This window comes from Cylas formicarius, unplaced genomic scaffold (assembly GCF_029955315.1).
Source record: "Cylas formicarius isolate icCylForm1 unplaced genomic scaffold, icCylForm1.1 PGA_scaffold_10__41_contigs__length_53128322, whole genome shotgun sequence".
NCBI lineage: Eukaryota > Metazoa > Arthropoda > Insecta > Coleoptera > Brentidae > Cylas > Cylas formicarius.
In genome coordinates this window covers 35,092,888-35,116,638 of record NW_026844214.1, presented here as the reverse complement: position 1 = coordinate 35,116,638, position 23,751 = coordinate 35,092,888, and the positions used below count along the sequence as shown (strand labels likewise).

The following is a 23,751-nucleotide window of genomic DNA, read 5'->3' as shown; positions in this document are numbered from 1 at the left end:
TAAACATGGCTGTCTGTTGAAATACCATTTGTCCTATTTACGAGAGTGACTTTTAGTTATTATAGTTATTTAACATTGCTAACATAGATTCATCAAAATATAAAAGCCTTTGGATTCCAGTTGTCCAATAGTTATAACAAATTAAATTAAAACTATCACCAATTCAGATATGCAGTTGCGTGGAAATAAATTGCGCAGTTTGTGGAATGTTGCCTAATTTTCATATTAATTAATTAATTAATAACCAAAGATCAGTGCTACACATATTCATATAGGTGAGTAGCTTAGCTACATCTCGCCACCCTCCCATCTTATACTGTTTTATTTCTTATTGTTTATAGATATATAAAGACATGTTTTTATCATTATTATATCCGTCCATTCTGATTGTTACTAGGATTGTAAAAATTTTATTATTCTTAGTTTATACTTTTGTAATTTTATATTTATTTCATTTAAGTGTCTATATTATATATTATTTCGACGCGGTCCTATTATCAAAATTATTTAAGTATTTAAGAAAACAATAAAAATTCACATTTTAAGAAAAATATTTTATCCTAGCTTCTTGACCTGAACATACCTCAACATGTAAATTTGGTCCAAATATATGAGAGATAATGTTATTGTTAATGAGCCAATCTGCCATTTGTCTAGGAACTGCTTCAGCCTCTGGTAGAGTTTCACCAACGCAAATTTCAGCCAGAACACCAATCTGATTATTAATTTGAGTTATTCCAGCTAGTCGCATTGTTAATGTACTAGACGTGAAGTATTTAAAAGCCAGATCTAAGCCTTCCAAATCAAATGCTATGGGAGAATCAAGAGGATCTTTTATAGCATTCCACATAAAATCTGAAAAACAAAAGAGCTTTATTTTAACAAAAACTAAGGGAAAACGGATAATAATAAGATAGATAATGCCCTATCTAAAAATCTACAAATAATCTGACATAAAATGGTACTAAATCATTTTAAGTCAGTAAAAGGTTTCCCCTGATTTAACCTTGCAGAAGTCCTTTAATTATTCCTAATATAATAAAACATGTTCTTAATTACAATTAAAATAATCACAATATGATAGAAATTTTGAATAAGTTGTAATTCTAATAACAAAAATACTATAATAATACTATAAATTTTAGTTTACTCTTCCACTGATTCAGAAATTCAAACCCATTTTTGTTTTTGCTAATTTTGAATAAGTAATAAGAAATTTACAAATGTAACTGTAAACATACCTGCCATGCTTTTAATAGTGGGAGTTCTTAAATCTTGATCTGATAATTTACACATATACCTTAGTACACAGGACCTAAGAGGAACCAACATTGACACCATACTTTTATAATTTAGCCATAACTTCAGGTTACAAACTGCAAAGAACAGTTTTATTATATTTCTGTATAATCTTCTTTTTAATGAATTATGAACTAATATATAACAACTTACCAACAGAAATCATTGCATGGGCAGTAGAAACGGGTAATATATCTGAAGAAAGATGAGTAAAACAGTTTGTCATAGCTAACAATCCTCCAATTTTACAAAACCAACTAACATTTTTTAATAAACAGATAGGGATCTCAGAATCATGCAAATCACAGAACAAATTTAAGTTTGCCATTTCCTGTTGAGTCAAATCATCTATTTTGGATCGAATTGTATGCTTTAAGGCAACATATAAAGGAAAGTTTAGCAAAAACACCTTTGACACCAAAATAAGCAGTTTGTCTCTTTCGATAATCTCAATATTTTCTTTTTCATCCTCTTTAGAATCTTTTTTGTCCTTCGAGTCATCTTGTTGCTCATCTTTTTTCTTTACTTCTTCTTTGAATCCTAATTTCTTTTCCTTGCCTTTTTTCACAAGTTGTTTGAGTGTTGATACAGCCAAAAAAATTAATCCTTGAATAAGATAGCTAAATCTTTCAATATTTGTCGAATCTCGGTAGAAACACATACACTGCCTGAAAAAATATCATTTATAAATAGAGGGTAATCCAATAATGTGGCAAAGTACTTCTTCTTTAGTTATTACAATTCTGACAAATTGTTTTAATAAATATTGCATAAGGCTAAAGAATGTAAATTTAAAAATAGTTTCAATTATATGGGGTGTTTAACAAAATCGTGGACAAAAAAATTTGAATGGAACCCAATGGCACTCTCAGTTAAAATGGAAACGACGTTGACTTTCGAATTATACCTTATTTATTTATTTGGAATTTTTGAATTTAGGAAATTAGCTTTATACATGATCTGATAAAATATTTTTAAAGAAATATGTTTTTCTATGATCTATAACTATCAATCTGCAGCCTACTTGATCAAGTAATGATTCAAGAAAATCAAGTAATTTTTTTGTGTTGGCTGTCGAGCGGTACTTCTAGTTAAACTATCACAATGTTGCTATTTTTATGCATCTCGTTTCATAAAAGTATGTTAAAATCTAAATGCATTCCAAAACTTAATACCTAATGTATGTTTTAAAAACTTTTATGCATTATGTAAACTTCATATTATCATAATATATAAAAGTATATATAAAGAATGTTTTTGTAATTGTATTAAATTGTAAATGTAGTTTTGATTTAGTTTCAGAATTCAAGATCTTAGTACCTATCTTATCTTTTAACTGTTAAAATTAATATTATTATATATACCTGTCAGATTCTTATATAAATCGATGTTCTTGAAATTGAGTTAAAATGTAAATTTAAAATAACAAAGTAACTACATAACTATATAGCTACTAACAGTATAACTAGAAATCCCATAATTAATAATGTACAAGTAAGTAAAATTGTTAATTTTTAAACTCCAATTTTTTAGAGACTGATTGGTGATTGTGATTGAGTACACCTTAGACATTACATTAGTTCTTTACAAAATTCACATTATTTAAACATGTCAATCTTTCAGTATAATCTTATTGAAAGAGACACTCATTTTGATCCGATAATTTAACCAAGACCATTATAAATCAATTTAAAAATAATATATACATGGCATTAAGTTCGATATTAAAATGTGTTATGATTATATAAAAAAAAATAGCACAACAAACGTGAAGACCAGTACATCATTAAATTTTATTAGATACATTCCTAGGTAAGTTAATAAGTAAAAAATTTGTACCTTGCTGGCCAAGTTTGAACATAAACAAAAGCGGTATCCACGTCTTCCTTCGTTAAAAGAGATTGTTCATTATTTTCTTTCATCTGTGTCTCGTCTAAAAATGTGGAGATATTATTGTATTACTTTCGACTACCTCAAATAAGAAGCTAAAATTCCTAACACTTACAAGAAACCAAAAGCTCGACAAAGTCTGAACATGTTTCGCACATGTTTATTGATATTTTCAGTTAGTCCGGAACATACATATCAATTTTAATACTTAAATATATTCATTATTTAAATATTCTCTTAATCGATTCGACATTATTAAAGACAAGTATACGCCATTTTGGAAGAATTATAGCACAGAATACTAAGGTCAGTTAGTTATTTTTTGCAGAGAAAAAATGTGCAAGGTAAATTGTTCTTCTTCCGCTCAATAACCATTTATTAAGACCAGTTTGGTCCAAGTAGTGAAGTCACATATCCCTTCGAAACAATCGAACTTTTCGTTATTTTTATGTAAAGGTGCAAAAAAAATTCTTAATACACATCTTGACTTAAGCAGGAATATGACTCTGCCAATTCCAGAGAATACCAAGGTTGGATTTATATATCGCACAGAATATCACTTATTTTTGTGTATTTAGGTTATGGTTTTTCGAAATGTATAGACAGTTTCTATCCACGGTGTTTACATCTACTATTTTTCCCATTGTTTCGGCACTGATTGCGAGTTACTGTAAATGTCTAATGTTTGTTTTAAGGTAATTGGAAAATCCATTTTTTACTTCCATTGTGGTAGATAATTGATTTTTTTAGTTGGTTTAGCCCTAACTGGCTGTCATGGAATAATTACTCTGAAGGAATGCTGAGAACCGTCGAAAAAAAAATTCTACAAAGTGAGTAATTTTTTTTAAATAGTGCCCGTGTAATAATTGCAAATGCCATCAATCGCAAACCAATTAATGGGTTGTGTTGCAATTTTTGGAAGTATTAATGAACTAGAACAAAGTATTTTATTATCCTTTATGGTATTTGGTGTCCAAATTCCAAAGTGCAATAATCTAATCTCTATCTGTAATTATAGAATTGGTGAATAAAATTACACTACCGAAAATGAAAAAAGTCTTTCTTAAAATTACCAGCTCATATGCAATCATTTATTTTCAGTTGTTTGCACTCCATATAGAAGTTTTTTCGTTGATATTGGACCAACTGTTGGACCTACAGATAAAATATGGACATTAAGTTTCAATACAGAATCAAAGAAAACCCCAATTGTGTTATTACATGGAGTTGGGGCAGGTGTAGCTCTCTGGTGCATGAATATAGATCCAATTGCAGCAACCAGACCTTTATATATATTTGATATGTTGGGTAGGTAGTCCCACAATTCTTTATTTATTTTTAATTATATAGGGATTTTCTAAACATCATATTATTGAAGGTGGTAATATTTTGATTTTATTAAGGAATAATCAGTTTTTCATCCCATGTAAACAATTTTGCCCATTTTAATAAAAGTTGGTAGAGTTATTTTTATTTATTTATAGACTTATATAGATCACTAGCAAATTAGAGATTTTTTTGACCTAAAGACTGAATGGAACATACAAGAATACAGAAACACTTTAAGAAACAAATAAGTGTTGTTTTTAATGGGTGAATCTGAAAAAAAACAGTTGCCTAAATTTTTATTCAAAAATATGAATAAGGGTTTGCAACAAACAAATCAAAAATCAATCAAACAATGATGATAAAACACCCTCCCATCCCTACACAAAGTAATTAAGGACACCTGCTTATATAAACTTTAGTCAACTTTGTAGTATTAGTTATACAGCCACTAGAGGTATAACGGCCCTACATAAGCCGAAAATACAGCAAATTATGAAACAACTATTACTTGAAGCTGATGTTGGTTCAGTTTGTGATGCTAGAATATCAGTGTCATCAGCATATGTTGCTACTAAAGTAGTTCTTGTTGTTGGTAGGTTTGCTGTATACAAGAGATATAATGTCAATCACACTTCCATGGGGACACCCAAATATATAGGGTTTAGGTCAGTACATTCGCAACCCTGTGTTCCAGGAAGTATCTCATTGTTAAATAAGATTTTAGTAGCTGGAGTGGGGTTGTGGTAGAAGCTTCTTTAATTTGACTTAAATATGCCTAGGTCTTGTGAAATGATCTGGAAAAACGAGTTGTGTGTGAAGAAATCGCTGTTTAGAAACGAAATTCCGCGAAGTGCAGATTAGTGGATCAAATGTAGAGGCATATGCGGAAAATCATTACCTTCTCTACAAAAATATCAATACCGCCTGCGGTGCATCAATTTTTACCTCAGTGGGACCGAGATGGCCGTATTTATCCAAATGTCCATTTGTCCAAATCGTACGGGTGCGTTCAGGTCTGCGCGGGAGGGAAGCCGGCAAAGCTTTTCCGTGGAGAAAGAATTTTCCTCGATAGAAAATAATTACGGTTTGTTTACATTGAAATGTTTTTAAAATATATCTGATAATATTTACAGTGACTCAGCTTAGAAGATTCAGTTGCATTTTAATAAATCAAAGAGCCAAACCTATCATAAATTTGTTCGTTTAAAAGTTGTCAATTATTTTAAATAAAACATTGCGATCATACTAAAATTGTATTTAGGTACCTTTTACTCGGAAAATTGAATACGGCGATTATCACGAATCATGAAAGGTTAATAAAAACGTGTACCCAATTGTTCTCACAGCTAAAATTATCGATGATTTTTAAATTTATTCAATAAGCAATATGATTTATCAATATCTTTATAAAATACTTCAGCTGGGACTATTTTGAGGATATGGTTGTCAATTAAAACACTCTTTATTATGCAAAAAATTAACCAGCTACCTAGCATACCCAAGAATCGAAAAGTAAAAGTTACCTAAGTAGTTATCAGGATAAAAAGTATGAAAAAATTAAAATTGCATTAAAATTTTAGAAAAGAACAGTGCCCATTACCTAGAAACACCTATTTTAAAAGGTCAAATTGTAAAATAAAAATCCCTTAGGTTTAGCTTAAACAATAGCGTAAATTGTTATATCATGTCCAATAAGCAATATGATTTATCAATATCTTCAGCTGCGAGTTTTTTGAGGATATAGTTGTCATTTAAAAAAACTTTGGATTATGCAAAAAATTAACCAGCTACCTAGCATACCCAAGAATCGAAAAGTAAAAGTTACCTAAGTAGTTATCAGGATAAAAAGTATGAAAAAATTAAAATTGCATTAAAATTTTAGAAAAGAACAGCGCCCATTACTTAGAGACACCTATTTTAAAAGGTCAAATTGTAAAATAAAAATCTCTTAGGTTTAGCTTAAACAATAGCGTAAATTGTTATATCATGTCCAATAACCTCTACCTTTTTTCGTAAACTGAAAATTTTATTTTGTTTGTAAGTACACTGTATAGTGGAAACCACCTATATAGATAATTAACCAAAGTAAAATAATTTAACCACATTTTATGAATTAATTTGCTATCTGAGCCGTGTTTACACTTGTATTTTAACATCTCTCTTTATTTGGATAAAAGTTTCGGCCGCTTTCGGGTGTTCGTCGCCGGTGCCTCGGGTGATTTGGACAAATGCACATTATAGCATTTGTGGTTTTGACTACTATATTATCTAATATAGTGGTATGGTTATAACTAACAAAATTTACACATGTTATAAATTAAATTTAACTGGGAATATGGTTGATTATATTTTAGGCTTTGGCAGATCTTCCCGCCCAAATTTTAGTAAGAACTGTATAGAAGCTGAAAATGAAATGGTTAAATCTATAGAAGAATGGCGCAAAGAGATGAATTTGGACAATTTTATTCTACTTGGGCACAGGTGTAAATAATGTTTAAATACTTTTAAAAAATAAACCGATTAAACTACAAAAGAAAAATTCCACAATAATATTTACAATAGTAATAATTAATAATTGTAAATAATATTTTTTCTTTTCATTAGTCTAGGTGGTTTTTTGGCAACATCTTACTGCATTTCCTACCCTAATAAAGTCAAGCATCTCATTTTGTCTGATCCATGGGGATTCCCTGAAAAACCTACAGATAGCCCACAAGTGCCGTTTTGGATAAAAACTGTGGGTCAGGTGGTACAATATTTTAATCCCTTGGTTGGTTTAAGAATGGCAGGACCCTTGGGTGAGTTTTAAAACAATTTTTTTATATATTTTTTTATGTAAAAACTTGACACTGATTTTTTTTTGAGCTGCTTTTTAGAACAAATCTGAGTCATCTTTAACAGGTAGTGGTGGACATATTGTTGTAAAAGGTGACTCATGTTTTTTTTTTTCATTTACACATTGGATAAACATATAGTTGTCCAGTGTCGGAAAAATGTAATTTTTTTGTACAATTAGTATCAACAACTGCTTTCAGAAATATTTCAGTCTCAAAACCTCTCCTAAATCTACCAAGCCCATTGTTTTATAACATTAAATTATGCAAAAATTTGGATTGTGTAAAACTCTGAAAAAGTGTTAATTTCTTAAATTATATATGGTAAACTTCACATCATCATGAGTATTACTGTTCCAAGGTCTTCAAAATAAGTTTATTCTCATATTTTGTGAAACAATTGAGCATATAGGTAGAAAACTAGTTGCAGCAACTCTATGAGACTATGAGATTTTTTCATTTAAGTTTTCTCATTAAAATAGACCTAAATATAATTAATATATATTATGAAAAAATTTTAGGGCCATGGTTTATCAATTTTGTAAGGTCTGATATATCTAAGAAATATTCAGACGTTCTAAGTGATCCTAGTATTATTTCACAATACATCTATCAGTGCAATTCCCAACATCCAAGGTAAGAAACCAGCACCACAACTAGTTGGTGTTCTAGTTAGTGTGATGGGTCTTATATTGAAAATAGCCAATTCATCAAAGAGTAAGTTTTGGCACTTTTATGACCCGAAAATAATTTTCTCAATCCATTAATTTAATTGAAATTTGCATAGAAGAAACTTTTTGACTTATAAATTAAGTCTTTTTATCAAAGAATTCTCTTTTAACATTCATTCAGCTTTTATGTTGATAAATAATCTCTAGTTTTTATTAAAATATAGTGCTTATGAATGAGATATCTCATTTACAATATTTCTGGTCGTTTAAACCTTATTGGAGAACAATAAATCAAAACACTGTTAAAAGTAAAACCATAATACTATCTAATATAATTTCGAATGATATGAATTGGTTTTTTTAATTATATACATTGTACGCAAAAAAACAGAGTAAACATTTATTGTGTTTTTTAATTTTTTTTTCTTTGAATATACCAATAGTGGAGAAAGTGCCTTTCATTCAATGATGTCTTCTTTTGGTTGGGCAAAAAATCCAATGGTTAGAAGGATCAATAAACTACCTATCCAAATTCCTGTAACTTTGTTATATGGCTCAAGATCTTGGCTGGATCATTCTGCAACTGATATAATAAAGTACAAACGATCTGGATCATACTTTAGATTGCAGGTAAGTAATTTGATAATTGTATTGCCAGTTCAAATTCTTGGTGGTTCATTATATTACATGTTTGAAAATGAAAGTTCATACAATAATAGTTATTTATTATTAAACTCACGGCATTGTTTCAGATTGTAACTGGAGCAGGTCATCACATTTATGCAGACAAACCCGAGGCATTCAATCAAATTGTTATTGATGCATGTAATTATACAGACTCAACATCAGATACATCAGATGGCAGCAATTAACATCTCCATTAAATCCCACTAAGGAAAACTTGATAATACATCTGACAGTGTTGACAAATTCCTATAATTTTATTACACCTTTGAGAATACAAATGTACTTATTTATACTGTTATTGTTAAAGTTTTATCTGGTTTTAAGAATTTGTAATAATTGTATACGGTGATCAAATAGCGTTTAAGGTGATTTATCTTGAAAACTACTCATCATGGTTAAAAAGAAGGCTCGATGGGAATACTTGCCAAAATACATTACCGTGTGCCCTTATTTGGCCACACAATACATAATCCATTGTTATGTTTGACACTACTTTAAATATTTATTAAAACTCTAAGCCAATGCAAGCTAGTTCTTGTGTAATGTGACAAATTATTATTTATGTTTTATTTTCAAATAAACTGCGTTGCATATTTTATAAACAAAAAAGTTTTTTTCTACACCATACAGCACTTTAGCCATACGTTTGGGAGCGATGGGATCTTTTCGTCAGATCTTAGCCATGGATGTCATTTTGACGCGTCAGGTCGCAAGTCAGTCAGTATTCAGTATTCACACCTATAAGCTAAAAGATCGTAGAAAAAATATAGTACCAACTGTTTATTATATTTAGCATTATTATAACTGCAAAGGTTTTTACGGTTATGTTGTGCTTCAGATGTAGAATTTAGTCATTGTCATATAGCTATTAGACATATAGAAGCCCTGCCTATGCTAATTGTCCAGGGACTCGTGAAGCAACTATTTCACCAAATTGTGAGGTCTGTTAAATATGCGCATGCGCGATATGTTTTTAACCTATGGCTTTAATTGCAAATTCTGACGTTCGACCCATACGGCTCCCAACAACCAACATGGCCGCTGCCAGGTCATGAATGTTTGGATGCTGCATTTTTACGCCAGTATTTTCTCAAAATATGTCGAAATCCGAAAAAAGGAATTAAGGTGTAGAAAGTGTTGTTAAAAAAATTAGCGACAAGTGCAGAGTTAATATTATGCTAAATTACAGCAGACGGATTGGCATTCTTAGTATAATTCTGTACGTATTTTAGCGTTTTGACACGATAGCAGCTAATTTTTCCCGAATTTGTGCTCGTAAATCGACACAAACAGTTTGTTTTTATAAACTTAGTTCGCGAAATGTGACCCTATAGGTGTAAATATAAGTCTAGTAATTGCAGAAAGTTTCGCCTCCCAAATATCATAATGATATATTTGGGAGGCGAAACTTTTTGTAGTACCAATGGACCATTTCGTTAGTATGTAGGTAGTGGAAAATATAACCAAGAAATTTAAAAACTAGTGTAAAACAAGTCAATAGACAATTAGCTCTAAATGTGACATTACCAAACGCTAAATGTCGTTTAACGTCTCAAATTATAAAAACATTTTGCAGCAAAAATTGCATCGTGGCTCTGCAAAAATGCTCAGATTTTTTTAAAAGCATAAGCTCACATGAAACATTCTAAAATGAAAATTGTTTTATTAAGAAATATTTTTTTCCAGGTGCACACTCTAGTCGTTTTGTAGACAAGATTGTGGTTTATGCTACAATTACAAAACATTAACGACTTTTTTAAAACTAACTTTTTTTAAGCTATTTTCTTTGGAATTTTGAATGTAAACATTTTTACACTTATTATCTTTAAATATATAATAAATATCAAATAAATTGGAAAATAGTATATTACAAAAGCAATGTACAAAAATAATGTTGATATATTTAACTACGTGTTAGGTCTTGCCCACGTATACACATACCCATCTTGGCACGCAGTAACTAAACAATCTGGTCGAAAAGTTAAAGATGTTAAACGTTCATGAGCAATTTTTTTACACACTAATGGTTCTAAAATTGGACACTCATCCAACCTAGGACATGAAGAAGTACCAACAAGTTGTAATGGATCTGATCTCCGTTTTGTTCGGGGTCGTGGTGGTACTAAATTATCTTCAGGCAATTCCCAAAGACAAATTTGGGTGTCATGTCCAACAGAACCTATTCTGTAACACGATTCACCTTCTAGATACCAGTCAAATGCAACTGCAGATACCCAAGATCGATGGCCTTGAGCTCTTGCAATAACTCGTTTTTGTTCATTTGAATACACTGTTACTAAATCATCCTCACCACCCACAGCAATCAACCTACCATCTCCAGACCAGGACAAACATAGCAAACCCCCAAAATATGACCTTGCAATCCCCAGCAATTCCATACTGTCATATTGAAAAACCCTAAGTAGACCATCTTGTGTAACAACAGCTAATTGGGATCCATTAGGACTAAAAGCCAATTCATTTATGGCAGCTCCACTGCCCAGCAGCCAACGAAACAATGGGTTTCTTGTAGATTTAGTTTTACAGGTGTTAACAGTAAAATTTTCACCAGCTTTAAAAGGTTGGTAATGAGGTGCTGTGGAACCACAAGGCAATTCTTCATTGTAAACATAGAACTGGCCTGAAAATTAAGCGAATTTAAAAAAATATATCACTTAATTGTGTGAACAATTTTGTTTAGTCTCAACGGGATTCTCAAATTAATTTTCAATGTTTTAGCATAACAATAGAAAATAAATAAAATAAAAGGTAATTTGTTTCGTCAAAAATCAACTAACAAAAATTAAGCACTAAAAATATGGCGGAAAAATGTTTTTGTTTTTTATTTTAAAAACTAAAATCGAACAATAAAATATTATCGACGTATTACTATTACAAAAACACACTTTAGATTTAGATTATCCCTATAATTGTTCTTAACTAAATTTCAGGAAAAACTTACGGCATGACGTAAAAAAAAAACAAATTTTATATGTTATTTAGAAACTTTTTTGCCTCTTGAAATTTTTCATAATACTTACCGTTCCCAAATAAATAATAACAATGTAAAGCAATGCATAACGAAATAAAAAAATCTAATGGCTAATGGCTGCAGTCAGTTCTTAAGGCGTTTCGTATTATTGCTGTATTTCACAGTTACATAGTTTTAATTTAATAATGTCAACTAAAATTCCTTGAAAGCATAAATCCATGTAGCTGTATGGATATATAGCTACTAGATACATAGAGGCCTGCTTATACGAATAAAACAGGACCTTATGAAGTAACTAAAAAAAAATTGAGGTCCATTCGATATGCGCATGCGCGAGATTTCGTTTTTCACTAATTACGTTCCGAACCTCAACAACCAACATGACCGCTGATAGATCGTCAATAAGTTTAGAAGCGGCATTAAAATATGCCTAGATTTTATTAAATGTTTTGTAAAAACGAGTTAAGCGTGTGGAAATCGTTGTTTTTTCTCTTTACAATTTATTTTTTTATTTGAAAACTAAATTTTATGAAAAAGTTGCAGGGGACTACCCCTATCATTCTTCTTAACCAAATTTTAGGAAAAACTTGAGCAATGATATAAAATATATATATATTTTTATAATACTATTACTAAAAATTAAAACATTATTTTCTGTCATATTTATAGCGCAATATCTCAAGAATGGTTGACCTTTTACCCAAACTTTATATAACAAGCTGCTCTTTATTTTAAACAATTAATCACCCACTTAAGTTTTTCTCATTTGTATTGAATCACTATGTATATCCTAATGTTGTTATACTATACACATACTTTTACACTGTTGTACTTATTATAATTAGAGTGTTATTATTTTAAGTAACCATATTTCTGACAAGTATATAAAAATGTTTGTAAATGTATTTAACTGGGAAAAAATCTCATGGTTCATTAAATCAATTTACAAAAATATAATTCTGGTACCTACCTGACGCATGGGCAGCGAGGAACAGGGATCTACTACCAGGCACCCATTTTAAGCAAGTTACTTTTGTTTTATCAATCAGCCTTTCTTCATTAAAAAGTTTACTTAATTCTTTTTTAACTGGATCAATTAGTTGTATTTGTCCAGTACTAAAACCTATTAATAAGCTAACACTATCAGCAGATGCTGAAGCCACATTGAAATCATGGCAGGTTGGATTTGTCCCTTTATAAATTTTTTTCTCAAGGGGTTTATTTAAGTCAGCAGCTTTTTTAATTCCCTTATAAACATAAACATACAATTCTCTGCCATGATTAAAACAAATTCGATCTCCTTGATCACCAAGAGTTACTAGAGATACACGAACTTGTGGTGCTGTGTGCCCCTGTGGTTGGTATGTTACTCTGTTTGGTCTGGAATATTCACTTAAAGTCATTAGTCTGTAAATCCCCTCTCTGGTCACAAACTGAGTTTTAATGTCACCAGGTTCACCTATTGCTCGTTCTAAAGGTCGATCACTGCCATCCATTAGCGACTGATTGCACATAGTATCTGCTCTTGCCATTTTTGTTTTGTGGCGCAACTGACAAGATAACATTCTACGCAAGCTCAAAACATTTCACTTTGATTTATAATTTAACCCATTTTGCAAGTTTAGATGTTTACATTTTAAGCAATTGCTTCTAAGATAAAGTAAACCTTAAGCCTAAATAAACTTGAGGTTAGAAATACGATATGATCATAGCCACGGACCACGAATAATTTTCATATGTGTTTGACATAACATGCAGCATAAAATTGTGGAAGGGAAATGTTGCTTTTATTCTGTGAAATCACATCCTTGGTTGTATTCGTGGAAAAATTTTGATATAGGTAAGGATCGTAAACCTAATTATTAGGTTTACGATTCTTGGATATGGCTTTTATTCAAATTTTATTTCTCGGCGAAGGAATATGTTGGAGAATAGTTGTCTAAACCAACAAATAAAGGTGTATAAATGCGAATCCATTATCGGCGGCTGTCGCGCATCCCATAAACATACGCCCCAAATTTTGATGGTGCGTATCCATTTTGCATGGCTACGGCGCATATCTGCTGTTTCATTCCGGGAGCGTTCATAGTTTTAAAACAGAAAATGTAGAAGTGCTGCTGGCGCTTTCGTTATTATTAATCATAATATCGAACTCAAGAAATATAAGAAAAAAAGTGCGTTTGATGGGCGGAAGACAACAAAAGGTTCATTTTTGCGCTAATTCATATAGAGCTAATTTTGTATTCACATAATGTCACGCACAGTTGCAGAGATCGTTCAATGGCGCACAACATGCTGATTGACAGGCGACGAAAAACCGACAGCGATCGAAACGGCTCCAGGATTTGGGGGCTCCAACGCGTATCCACTTTGCGCGACTACAGCGCGCTCTAATGTTCGAAGCTTTGGAGCGCGCAGTCGATACTCACCTTAAAGTGAACACAAAAAACACATGCAGCGCAAAGTAAAGACGTTCAATGTTTAACTTCTATATCAACAGAATAATAAAAATTAATCAAAAGTAACTAAATACTTGCTTATTTCTAAACAATTAAAATGCAACCAATAACACCATTGGGCCACCTGTTTTCAATGATGTATTAACAATATTCTTATTTATGACAAATTGTAATAATAATAATAGTAATAATGTCGTTATTCAGCTAAGAAAACCGTCACAAGAACAATTTTCAAGGGTTGCGCACATAGTTGAAACATCTGAGTTTTGAGAAAAAAAAGAAAATAAAAACAACCGAACAAAGATAAAGATATATCTATATGTAAAATAAATCAATTAAGTTATGCCGTCTTAGAATATAAAAGTTAATTAATCTTTTATTGAAAGCAGAAATGGTTCGAGTACCTTTGACATTTGCTGGTAGTTGATTAAAAAGTTTAGGGGCCTGATAAGAGAAGGGATGTTGAAAATAGATAGTGCGATGTATATATATATATATATATATATATATATATATATATATATATATATATATATATATATATATATATATATATATATATATCCTCACGTATTGATTCACGGATGGAAAAATGTGATGACACTATACTCCGGGATATCATCCGTTCGCTCGTTGAACTCCGACTGGAGTGTTCGAAGTGTTTTCGGAGCGCGAGCATTGAAGATGCCAAGTGAGATTTTGGCGAAACGTCTGCAGGATTCCAGTCGGATGCAGGATTTGCAGGATTCCAGTCGGATGCAGGATTCCAGTCGGAGTTCAACGAGCGAACGGATGATATCCCGGAGTATAGTGTCATCATATATATATATATATATATATATATATATATATATATATATATATATATATATATATATATATATATATATATATATATATATATATATATATATATATATATATATATATATATATATATTCACGTATTGATTCACGGATGGAAAAATGTGATGACACTATATTCCGGGATATCATCCGTTCGCTTGCTGAACTCCGACTGGAATCCTGCAGACGTTTCGCCAAAATCTCACTTGGCATCTTCAATGCTCGCGCTCCGAAAGCAGTGTTCGAAGTGTTTTCGAACACTTATATATACGATATATATATATATATATATATATATATATATATATATATATATATATATATATATATATATATATATATATATATGAAAATACTGCCGTTAAAAGGCCACATGCAAACTTATTAACGATCTTGTCAGCGGTCATGTTGATTATTGAAAGTCTAAGCTCATTGGCTAAAAACGAAATTAAAATGTGACGCACGCGCATCTTGAATAGACTTTCTCAAAAAAAAAAAATCATAGTTGCTTCATGGGTTCCTGTATTATCAACATAGATATATCCTTGTAACCATATAGCTACTAGATATCTAGAGGCGCTGTCTATGCTGGTAGTAGTTGTCATATAACTAATTTATTAAGCAACTATAAACAAATTTTATTTTTGAAAAAATCTATTCAATATGCCGATGTGCATATGTATGTGTGTATCATAACCGTGAAAAGCGCATCTAACTCTGTTAGTTTCGCGCTAGTGACGTTGCGCAGCCATAGAAACACAAACATACGAAGTTGGTATGGTTTAATTTTTCGATGCTGTTTTGGTTGTCTATCCTCCAGTATACGAACATATTGAAATCAAAACAAAATCCTGAAATTAACAAAAATATATTATAATTTAAAATCTTGTCATAATTTTGAAATTTTCTTTTAAAATTAATAGAAATAAAAAAGAATATTTCAAAACATTTTTTCACCGGAGACGTCGTTAATTTAGTATTGTCTTCCAGCGTATAGAGGTTTTTTATTAAGCTCTCAAAAAAATGAGAATACTAGATTTCTGGATGATTATAACCCTAAAGTGTCTCACTTAGTTATGTTCATAAGTCATATAGTCGTTGTTTATAATTGCTTAATATAAGAAAGATTTTGAAACCACCAGTTGAATAATTATACAAATTGTAAAAAAGTTCGATTCAACGATGAGTTTTGATGGAAAATAATATTAATTGCGTAGTATAATAATCTTCAATTTTGCGCTAGCATATTACGCAATAGAAAGAACCAAAGATTGTATTGTTTACAATTATACTATTATTAAATTCGCATTAGAGTTAAATACATTAAACCTTTATTGTGATATTATTTTCAATATTTTGTATATGTGACAAATGAATATTCCAATTTATTAATTTTTTTTTTGTTAAAAAATAACACTTTTGCGTCTCGACTTTGGAAGATTCGTATTATTTTTAATATTTATTTTTTTAACAAGTTTTGGACAATTCGGGAAATTCAAGTTAAAAAAGTCAATTCAATTAAGTATTTTCATCTGATTTTTAATGTAATTTTGTTATGGATGCGGATCAATATTTATATTTAGAAAACATTCTGGAACAAAGAAATATACTAGTAAATCCGACGTCAGAAAACGTCACGCCTGGCCAATACTGCCAACATAAAGCGGATGTACTAAAATTTTTAAATTTTTTAACATATTATTTGCATTAGATTTCATGCCTAATTGTGACAAATCTCTGTCGGTTTTTCACGCTGTCTTTATTTTAAATGAAGTAGTAGATCCAATTTTACTTTTAACCGAATGGTTTTCAAAATCGAAAGTGCCTTCATGAATAGTTGTTGTTCTATCGAGATTCAACTAGAAAATTGGAGAGTGGGGGATATAAACTGCATAAAAGCAATTCCAGAAGCAGTGCGGCCTCAATAAGAAGTTGTGAGTGGTTGGAAGCATTTTGCTTTGTGTTTAAATCGATTATTGAGAAGCTCTTTAAGCAGTCATGTAAGTAATTGTTATTTTCATTTAAACATATTTTTGTTTTTTTTTTGCCTGGATATGTTATATTTGTCAGTGCAGATTACATTGATGTTTGGGTGTGGCATTAATATGAATGTTGGAATTACAAACTCTTTATGAGGATTGAAACGACGTTCGTTTTTGACGGTATTTTAAAAATGTGTTAGAGAAAGTTCGAATTTTAAGATTGCGTTTGATAAAAAGTCATTTGACTCAAAATGGCGATTCTCGAGTGTGATACTCGGCTACGCCATTTTATGTGTTCGAGGTATGAATAATTGTGACGTCGCAAAAGACATATTAATTGTGACGCTTTAAATTTTGGTTGACGTTCTTTGTTTGTGGTGGTGTGGTGGTGTTGACGTTTTAAATTTTAAATTTCTGAATAGTCAATGATTCATTGTCATTACTCATGTTAGTATTTCCATGGTAAGCGGGAAACCTCGATGGAACTATTGAGTCATTGATACGAAGCTGGTTTTACACAATGTCTCAGTATTTTAAAGTTATTTTCATTAATAATGGATAAATCAATTAACAAAGTCCAATGTTTCTGTCAAGTCAATTCTTAAACTGATTTGTTGAAGTGGGGGTTATGGTTTCTAATATGTATTGTAATCTGGCGTTGAACGGAGTTGTTTTCCAAATCACAGTTTTAATAATCGTTAATAATTGTAAATCTTTTATTGATAAATACATATTGACATTTTTAAAAGAGCAAGAACGACATAAGGCTTGTTTTTACTAGTTTTTGTGTGCAATGACAAGTTTGTAATAAAACAAAGTGAAATTGCACTGTCAGAGCAAATATTTATTACTTTATTTGGTTGTGAAAAACAGTAAATAATATATCTAAACTATAAACTCATAGGTTTTTCTTTTTCTTTTCAGAATGCAGATATTTGTCAAGACCTTAACTGGTAAGACCATCACTTTGGAGGTGGAACCATCAGATACAATTGAAAACGTTAAAGCCAAAATCCAAGATAAGGAAGGGATTCCTCCAGACCAACAGAGATTGATTTTTGCTGGAAAGCAGTTAGAAGATGGTAGAACATTGTCCGATTATAATATTCAGAAAGAATCAACACTCCACTTGGTATTAAGATTACGAGGAGGGATGCAAATTTTCGTTAAAACTTTAACTGGGAAAACTATAACTCTGGAAGTTGAACCATCTGACACTATTGAAAATGTTAAAGCCAAAATTCAAGACAAGGAAGGAATCCCACCTGATCAGCAAAGGTTGATTTTTGCTGGTAAGCAGTTAGAAGATGGTCGTACATTATCTGACTACAACATTCAAAAGGAGTCTACCCTTCATTTAGTACTCAGGTTAAGAGGCGGTATGCAGATCTTCGTTAAAACATTGACTGGAAAAACAATTACTTTGGAAGTTGAACCATCTGATACTATTGAAAATGTTAAGGCTAAAATTCAAGACAAGGAAGGAATTCCACCAGATCAACAGAGGTTGATCTTTGCTGGTAAGCAATTGGAAGATGGTCGCACTCTCTCAGATTACAATATTCAGAAAGAATCTACTCTTCATTTGGTTCTAAGATTAAGGGGTGGAATGCAAATATTTGTTAAGACATTAACAGGCAAAACCATCACCTTGGAAGTAGAACCCTCCGATACTATTGAAAATGTCAAAGCAAAAATCCAAGATAAAGAAGGAATACCCCCAGATCAACAGAGACTAATTTTTGCGGGCAAGCAGTTAGAAGATGGTCGAACTTTGTCCGATTATAACATCCAAAAAGAATCTACTCTTCATTTGGTACTGCGATTGAGAGGAGGCATGCAAATTTTTGTTAAGACGTTGACTGGTAAGACTATAACATTGGAAGTAGAACCATCCGATACTATCGAAAATGTTAAAGCCAAAATTCAAGATAAAGAAGGTATTCCACCAGACCAACAGAGATTAATTTTTGCGGGAAAGCAGTTGGAGGATGGGCGTACATTGTCTGACTACAATATTCAGAAAGAATCAACACTTCATTTGGTTCTACGATTGCGTGGTGGCATGCAAATATTTGTGAAAACGTTGACTGGAAAAACGATAACTTTGGAAGTTGAACCATCTGACACTATCGAAAATGTTAAAGCTAAAATTCAAGACAAGGAAGGAATCCCACCTGATCAGCAAAGATTGATTTTTGCTGGTAAGCAGTTAGAAGATGGTCGAACTTTGTCCGACTATAACATCCAAAAGGAATCTACTCTTCATTTGGTACTGCGATTGAGAGGAGGCATGCAAATTTTTGTGAAGACGTTGACTGGTAAGACTATAACATTGGAAGTTGAACCATCTGATACTATCGAAAATGTTAAAGCCAAAATTCAAGACAAAGAAGGTATTCCACCAGACCAACAGAGATTAATTTTTGCGGGAAAGCAGTTGGAGGATGGGCGTACATTGTCTGACTACAATATTCAGAAAGAATCAACACTTCATCTGGTTCTACGATTGCGTGGCGGCATGCAAATATTTGTGAAAACATTGACTGGAAAAACGATCACTTTGGAAGTTGAACCATCAGATACCATTGAAAATGTTAAAGCCAAAATTCAGGATAAGGAAGGAATACCCCCAGATCAACAAAGGCTGATTTTTGCGGGCAAACAGTTGGAAGATGGTCGCACTCTCTCTGATTACAATATTCAGAAGGAATCTACTCTTCATTTGGTTCTCAGATTAAGAGGTGGAATGCAGATTTTTGTTAAAACATTAACAGGCAAAACTATTACCTTAGAAGTTGAACCCTCCGATACTATTGAAAACGTCAAAACAAAAATTCAAGACAAGGAAGGCATTCCTCCAGATCAGCAAAGATTAATTTTTGCAGGAAAACAATTAGAAGATGGGCGTACTTTGTCCGATTACAATATTCAAAAGGAATCAACTCTTCATTTGGTACTTAGATTGAGAGGAGGTATGCAGATTTTCGTTAAAACTTTAACTGGTAAAACAATCACTTTGGAAGTAGAACCTTCAGATACTATAGAAAATGTAAAAGCCAAAATACAAGACAAAGAGGGCATTCCACCAGATCAACAAAGGCTCATTTTTGCTGGTAAACAATTAGAAGATGGCCGCACTTTATCTGATTACAACATTCAAAAGGAATCTACTCTTCATTTGGTACTGCGTCTTAGAGGAGGCATGCAAATTTTTGTAAAAACTTTAACTGGAAAAACTATTACCCTAGAAGTAGAACCTTCGGATACCATTGAAAATGTAAAGGCTAAAATTCAAGACAAAGAAGGTATCCCTCCTGACCAACAGAGATTGATCTTTGCTGGTAAGCAACTTGAAGATGGAAGAACACTTTCCGATTATAATATTCAGAAAGAATCTACTCTGCATTTAGTCCTCAGACTCCGAGGTGGGCAATGAAGATGATACAATTAATTACATTTTAATATTTTCAATAAAAATTAATAGATGGATTGAATGAATTTTATTTATGAAATACCTAGTTAGCCTTAGAGATTTTATGATTTATTGAAGAATTATGGTTAGGTTTATATTTAAAAATAAAAGCAATAACACCCCAGATTTGTAATAACGGTCTGTTTAAAAAAAAAAATTGCTTGTATGTGCAATTCCGTTTTCTTTTATTCTTTCATTAATATTGGGAACAGTTTGAAGCAATAAAATGCACATCATGCCTTCAAAGGATTTATTTTTACGAAATTCTACATAAAATACAGTTTTGGATATGAAATTGAAGAACATGACAAAATTTACTATGTCCTAGGCTTTCTGGAAAGCATAAGCGGTAGTTTCAGCTTGGTACTTCTGGGCTCTTGAAACTTTGAATATTTTCTTCGAATTGGAGACTCTTTTTGGTCTATACATTGAATTGAACTGTTCTTGCAGTAGTGTAACTCCATTATATCTTTCAGGAATATGAATTCTCCTTATGTTTCTCGATTTTATATAGAAGGAAGGAAAAAACCTGCAATTTTCTAAAACAATTTTCCTTTTACTACATCAGAACATCAAAATATATTAACCACTTGAATCATAAAACATAACATCTTCCATTTCAATGTTCATGATACCATCCACTGCTACAATTTTTCCAATAACAAGGCATTCATTTCTCAAGTCGATCGTAGTATACTTGTTTTCTAAATTTTTAACTAATCCCGTCAGGGTATTAAAAAACATAAACTGTTCCGACTTAGAGCAATTCCCAATATTAATATTAGCCATACTTGTTGAAAGGTATCTACAAAAATATTACTATTCTCATGGATTAGAAGATCAATGAAGTAGCTGGTATTAATAACAGTAATAAAATTATCACAGTTAATGCACCATTACCATGGCCACTCAACCCTTTTGTATATTTCTTCTTCTTTTTCTATAAACACAAGAATCGTAAACCTAATAGGATTGCCTAATCCGCCAAATCTGTCAACAAGTGCAATGCGAAAACTCTGGCTGGCTGTGACGTAGGTGAAGTCCTGTATTGGAGCGTTTACTATGTAAAAGCATGGAAATAATCTGAAACTGACCCGAGCTTTGATGGACTTTGAGTATTTTGAGTAGCTAATATAGCATTTTATTTGGATAATCACTCGTTATTTTCATTTAATGTCAACATTAAATCGTTTTTTGTACTTATTTAATAATTATTGGGAAGTGGCGTAGGATAGGGTCTCAGGTAGAGTAAAAATTATAATTATAATTATAATATATATATATATATATATATATATATATATATATATATATATATATATATATATATATATATATATATATATATATATATATATATATATATATATATATATATATATATATATATATAATCAAGTTTGACTTATATGTGTTATCTTGAAATACATATATTAATTAAATATTGTTACACATAAATACATAAAACTAGCGAACAAAACGATTTACTTGTAAAAGTTTGTGTTTTATGGCATTCTACCATTTTAAATCCCATCAGGGTCCACCAGTCAGGGAGCGGAAGCGGAGGGAGGTGCTAGCTCTGGCTCGGATTCGGGCTGAGGCTAGCATCGTGACCCGCAGATGGTATTCCCGTAACAACATCTTCACGGGGATAGTACAAATTAACCTGCAACACAGCAGGGCTGCAACGTCCCACTTATGCAGGAAAATTTCGGAGGGTGGTACATCCATTGTACTGATCCAAGAGCCCTGGATTGTAAAATCAAGGGTTAGGGGCTTATCTCTGGGAAGGTCGATGCTGCATAGTGTCGACTCCTTAGAGAGCGTTCCCAGGGCTGGGTCCCTGTATACTAACCATGGGGCTGGAGGCCTTTTCCCTAAGGAACAAGGCGTCCAGGGACCTGGTTCCAATTCTGGTCAGATCCCCCACTCGGGACAGCGTGAGGGAGGTAGTAGTCGCCTCTGCGTACTTTCCAGGCGACCGCAGCTGTCCTCCGCAGGAGATCAGTGACTTGGTCTCCTACTGTGAGGAGGCGAATCTTCCTCTTTTGATTGGCTGCTACAGCAATGCTCACCACATTTTGTGGGGCAGCGCGGCGACTAATAGAAGGGAGGGGAGAACTCGTGGAGTTCATGTCCTCGGCAGGGCTGCAGGTAGCCAACAGAGGAGTAGAACGCACGTTTTTCACGACGGGTCGGAGCTCGGTTACAGACTTAACACCTTTGGGTTGGAAATGGGTGTTCGGAAACCCGTTAGATTTAGGAACCCCCGGGCAACAAACTGGGAACTTTATTGGGAGGAGCTCGCTTGGTGCCTAGGGGGTTTACCAAGAAAACACCGGACATTGGAGAAGATTGACGAGGCCGCCGACCACGTCAGCTCCGCTATGATACGGGCTTTCGAGAAGAGCTGCCCTGAGACAGAGGAGCATAGGTCGAGGAGGACTCCTTGGTGGAGCTCTTCCCTGGAGCGTCTCAGGAGGAGAGTGCGGAGGCTGTTCAATACAGCGAGGAGCAGCAGCCTAGGTGCGGACTGGGGTCTCTATAGGGAGGTCCGCAGACAGTATAAAAAAGAACTGCGGGCATCACAGTGGGTGGGCTACTGCGACGAGTAATAAATATCCCAGACGTGGCTAGGTTCCTTAGGGTACTCAGAAGTGACCCTGCGGGAAGACTGGGGGTGGTCCGCAGGTGGCTACACAGCGGGACCAACGGACACACTACAACAGTTGTTGACCACGCACTTCCCAGGGTCCGCCGATCCAGACACAGGGGGAATATTGAAGCCGGGGGTCGACTTGGATGCGACTACGCCACGGCAAGGAGGGTGGTTACCCATAGTAGGTTGAGGTGGGCTATTGACAGCTTTGGCCCCTTCAAGTCGGCGGGCGTGGATGGAGTATTTCCGGCTCTGCTCCAAAGGAACGGAGGTCTCCTGACCAGCCCGCTGATGGACCTGTCCAGAGCCTCCAATGCGAGGGGATACGTGCCCGAGCTGTGGAGACACAGCAGGGTAGTGTTCATCCGTAAGGTAGGGAAGAATGACTACACGGACCCGAAGTCGTACCGGCCCGTTTGACTCACCAGCTTCATTATGAAGACTCTGGAGAGGCTGGTGGACCGGTATCTGAGGGACTGGGTGGAGCTGGAGGCCCCTTTTAGAGCCAGCTCAGCATGCGTACCGAAGTGGCGGGTCTGTGGGCTCGGCTCTTCACCATCTGACTTCCAGGTTGGAGGAGGGTATGGGCTCGGGACGGCTGTCGGTGTGCGTGTTCGCTGACATCGAA

General features: G+C 33.1%; 5 protein-coding genes across 7 annotated transcripts in view; 2 read left to right on the top strand and 3 right to left on the bottom strand.

Moving 5' to 3' along the window:
• Nucleotides 1-3,465, bottom strand: part of LOC132696235 (ubiquitin carboxyl-terminal hydrolase 34) — a 30,603-nt gene extending 27,138 nt beyond the window's left edge. For both annotated transcript variants that reach the window (XM_060660959.1, XM_060660964.1), the window contains exons 1-5: nucleotides 3,305-3,465; nucleotides 3,139-3,232; nucleotides 1,453-1,967; nucleotides 1,242-1,376; nucleotides 584-855 (exon numbers count right to left, since the gene is read on the bottom strand). In XM_060660959.1, the coding sequence (XP_060516942.1) occupies nucleotides 584-855; nucleotides 1,242-1,376; nucleotides 1,453-1,967; nucleotides 3,139-3,232; nucleotides 3,305-3,347 (1,059 nt within the window). In that variant the 5' untranslated portion in view covers nucleotides 3,348-3,465. The remainder of the gene's footprint in view (nucleotides 1-583; nucleotides 856-1,241; nucleotides 1,377-1,452; nucleotides 1,968-3,138; nucleotides 3,233-3,304) is intronic.
• Nucleotides 3,466-3,585: 120 nt separating this feature from the next.
• LOC132706097 ((Lyso)-N-acylphosphatidylethanolamine lipase-like) lies at nucleotides 3,586-9,307 on the top strand. Of its 2 annotated transcripts, XM_060677206.1 has the most exons (9): nucleotides 3,586-3,719; nucleotides 3,768-3,884; nucleotides 3,940-4,019; nucleotides 4,291-4,497; nucleotides 6,873-6,999; nucleotides 7,123-7,316; nucleotides 7,874-7,988; nucleotides 8,467-8,653; nucleotides 8,776-9,307. In XM_060677206.1, exons 2-9 carry the CDS (start codon nucleotides 3,784-3,786, stop codon nucleotides 8,893-8,895), a joined length of 1,131 nt encoding a protein of 376 aa, XP_060533189.1. In that variant the 5' UTR covers nucleotides 3,586-3,719; nucleotides 3,768-3,783; the 3' UTR covers nucleotides 8,896-9,307. The 2 variants fall into 2 exon arrangements, with proteins under 2 accessions (XP_060533189.1, XP_060533182.1); XM_060677199.1 differs by having other exon boundaries at nucleotides 3,601-3,884.
• Nucleotides 9,308-10,562: 1,255 nt separating this feature from the next.
• On the bottom strand, nucleotides 10,563-13,423 carry LOC132699949 (WD repeat-containing protein 20). Its single transcript, XM_060666951.1, has 2 exons — nucleotides 12,673-13,423; nucleotides 10,563-11,351 (listed from the first exon to the last, which is right to left on the bottom strand). Exons 1-2 carry the CDS (start codon nucleotides 13,265-13,267, stop codon nucleotides 10,618-10,620), a joined length of 1,329 nt encoding a protein of 442 aa, XP_060522934.1. The 5' UTR covers nucleotides 13,268-13,423; the 3' UTR covers nucleotides 10,563-10,617.
• Nucleotides 13,424-16,864: 3,441 nt separating this feature from the next.
• LOC132708226 (polyubiquitin-C) lies at nucleotides 16,865-20,481 on the top strand. Its single transcript, XM_060680401.1, has 2 exons — nucleotides 16,865-17,007; nucleotides 17,914-20,481. Exon 2 carries the CDS (start codon nucleotides 17,915-17,917, stop codon nucleotides 20,426-20,428), a length of 2,514 nt encoding a protein of 837 aa, XP_060536384.1. The 5' UTR covers nucleotides 16,865-17,007; nucleotide 17,914; the 3' UTR covers nucleotides 20,429-20,481.
• Nucleotides 20,482-20,680: 199 nt separating this feature from the next.
• On the bottom strand, nucleotides 20,681-21,364 carry LOC132708227 (putative uncharacterized protein DDB_G0291015). Its single transcript, XM_060680403.1, has 2 exons — nucleotides 21,052-21,364; nucleotides 20,681-21,003 (listed from the first exon to the last, which is right to left on the bottom strand). The coding sequence occupies exons 1-2, from the start codon at nucleotides 21,251-21,253 to the stop codon at nucleotides 20,789-20,791; spliced, it is 417 nt and encodes a 138-aa protein (XP_060536386.1). The 5' UTR covers nucleotides 21,254-21,364; the 3' UTR covers nucleotides 20,681-20,788.
• Nucleotides 21,365-23,751: the final 2,387 nt, after the last annotated feature.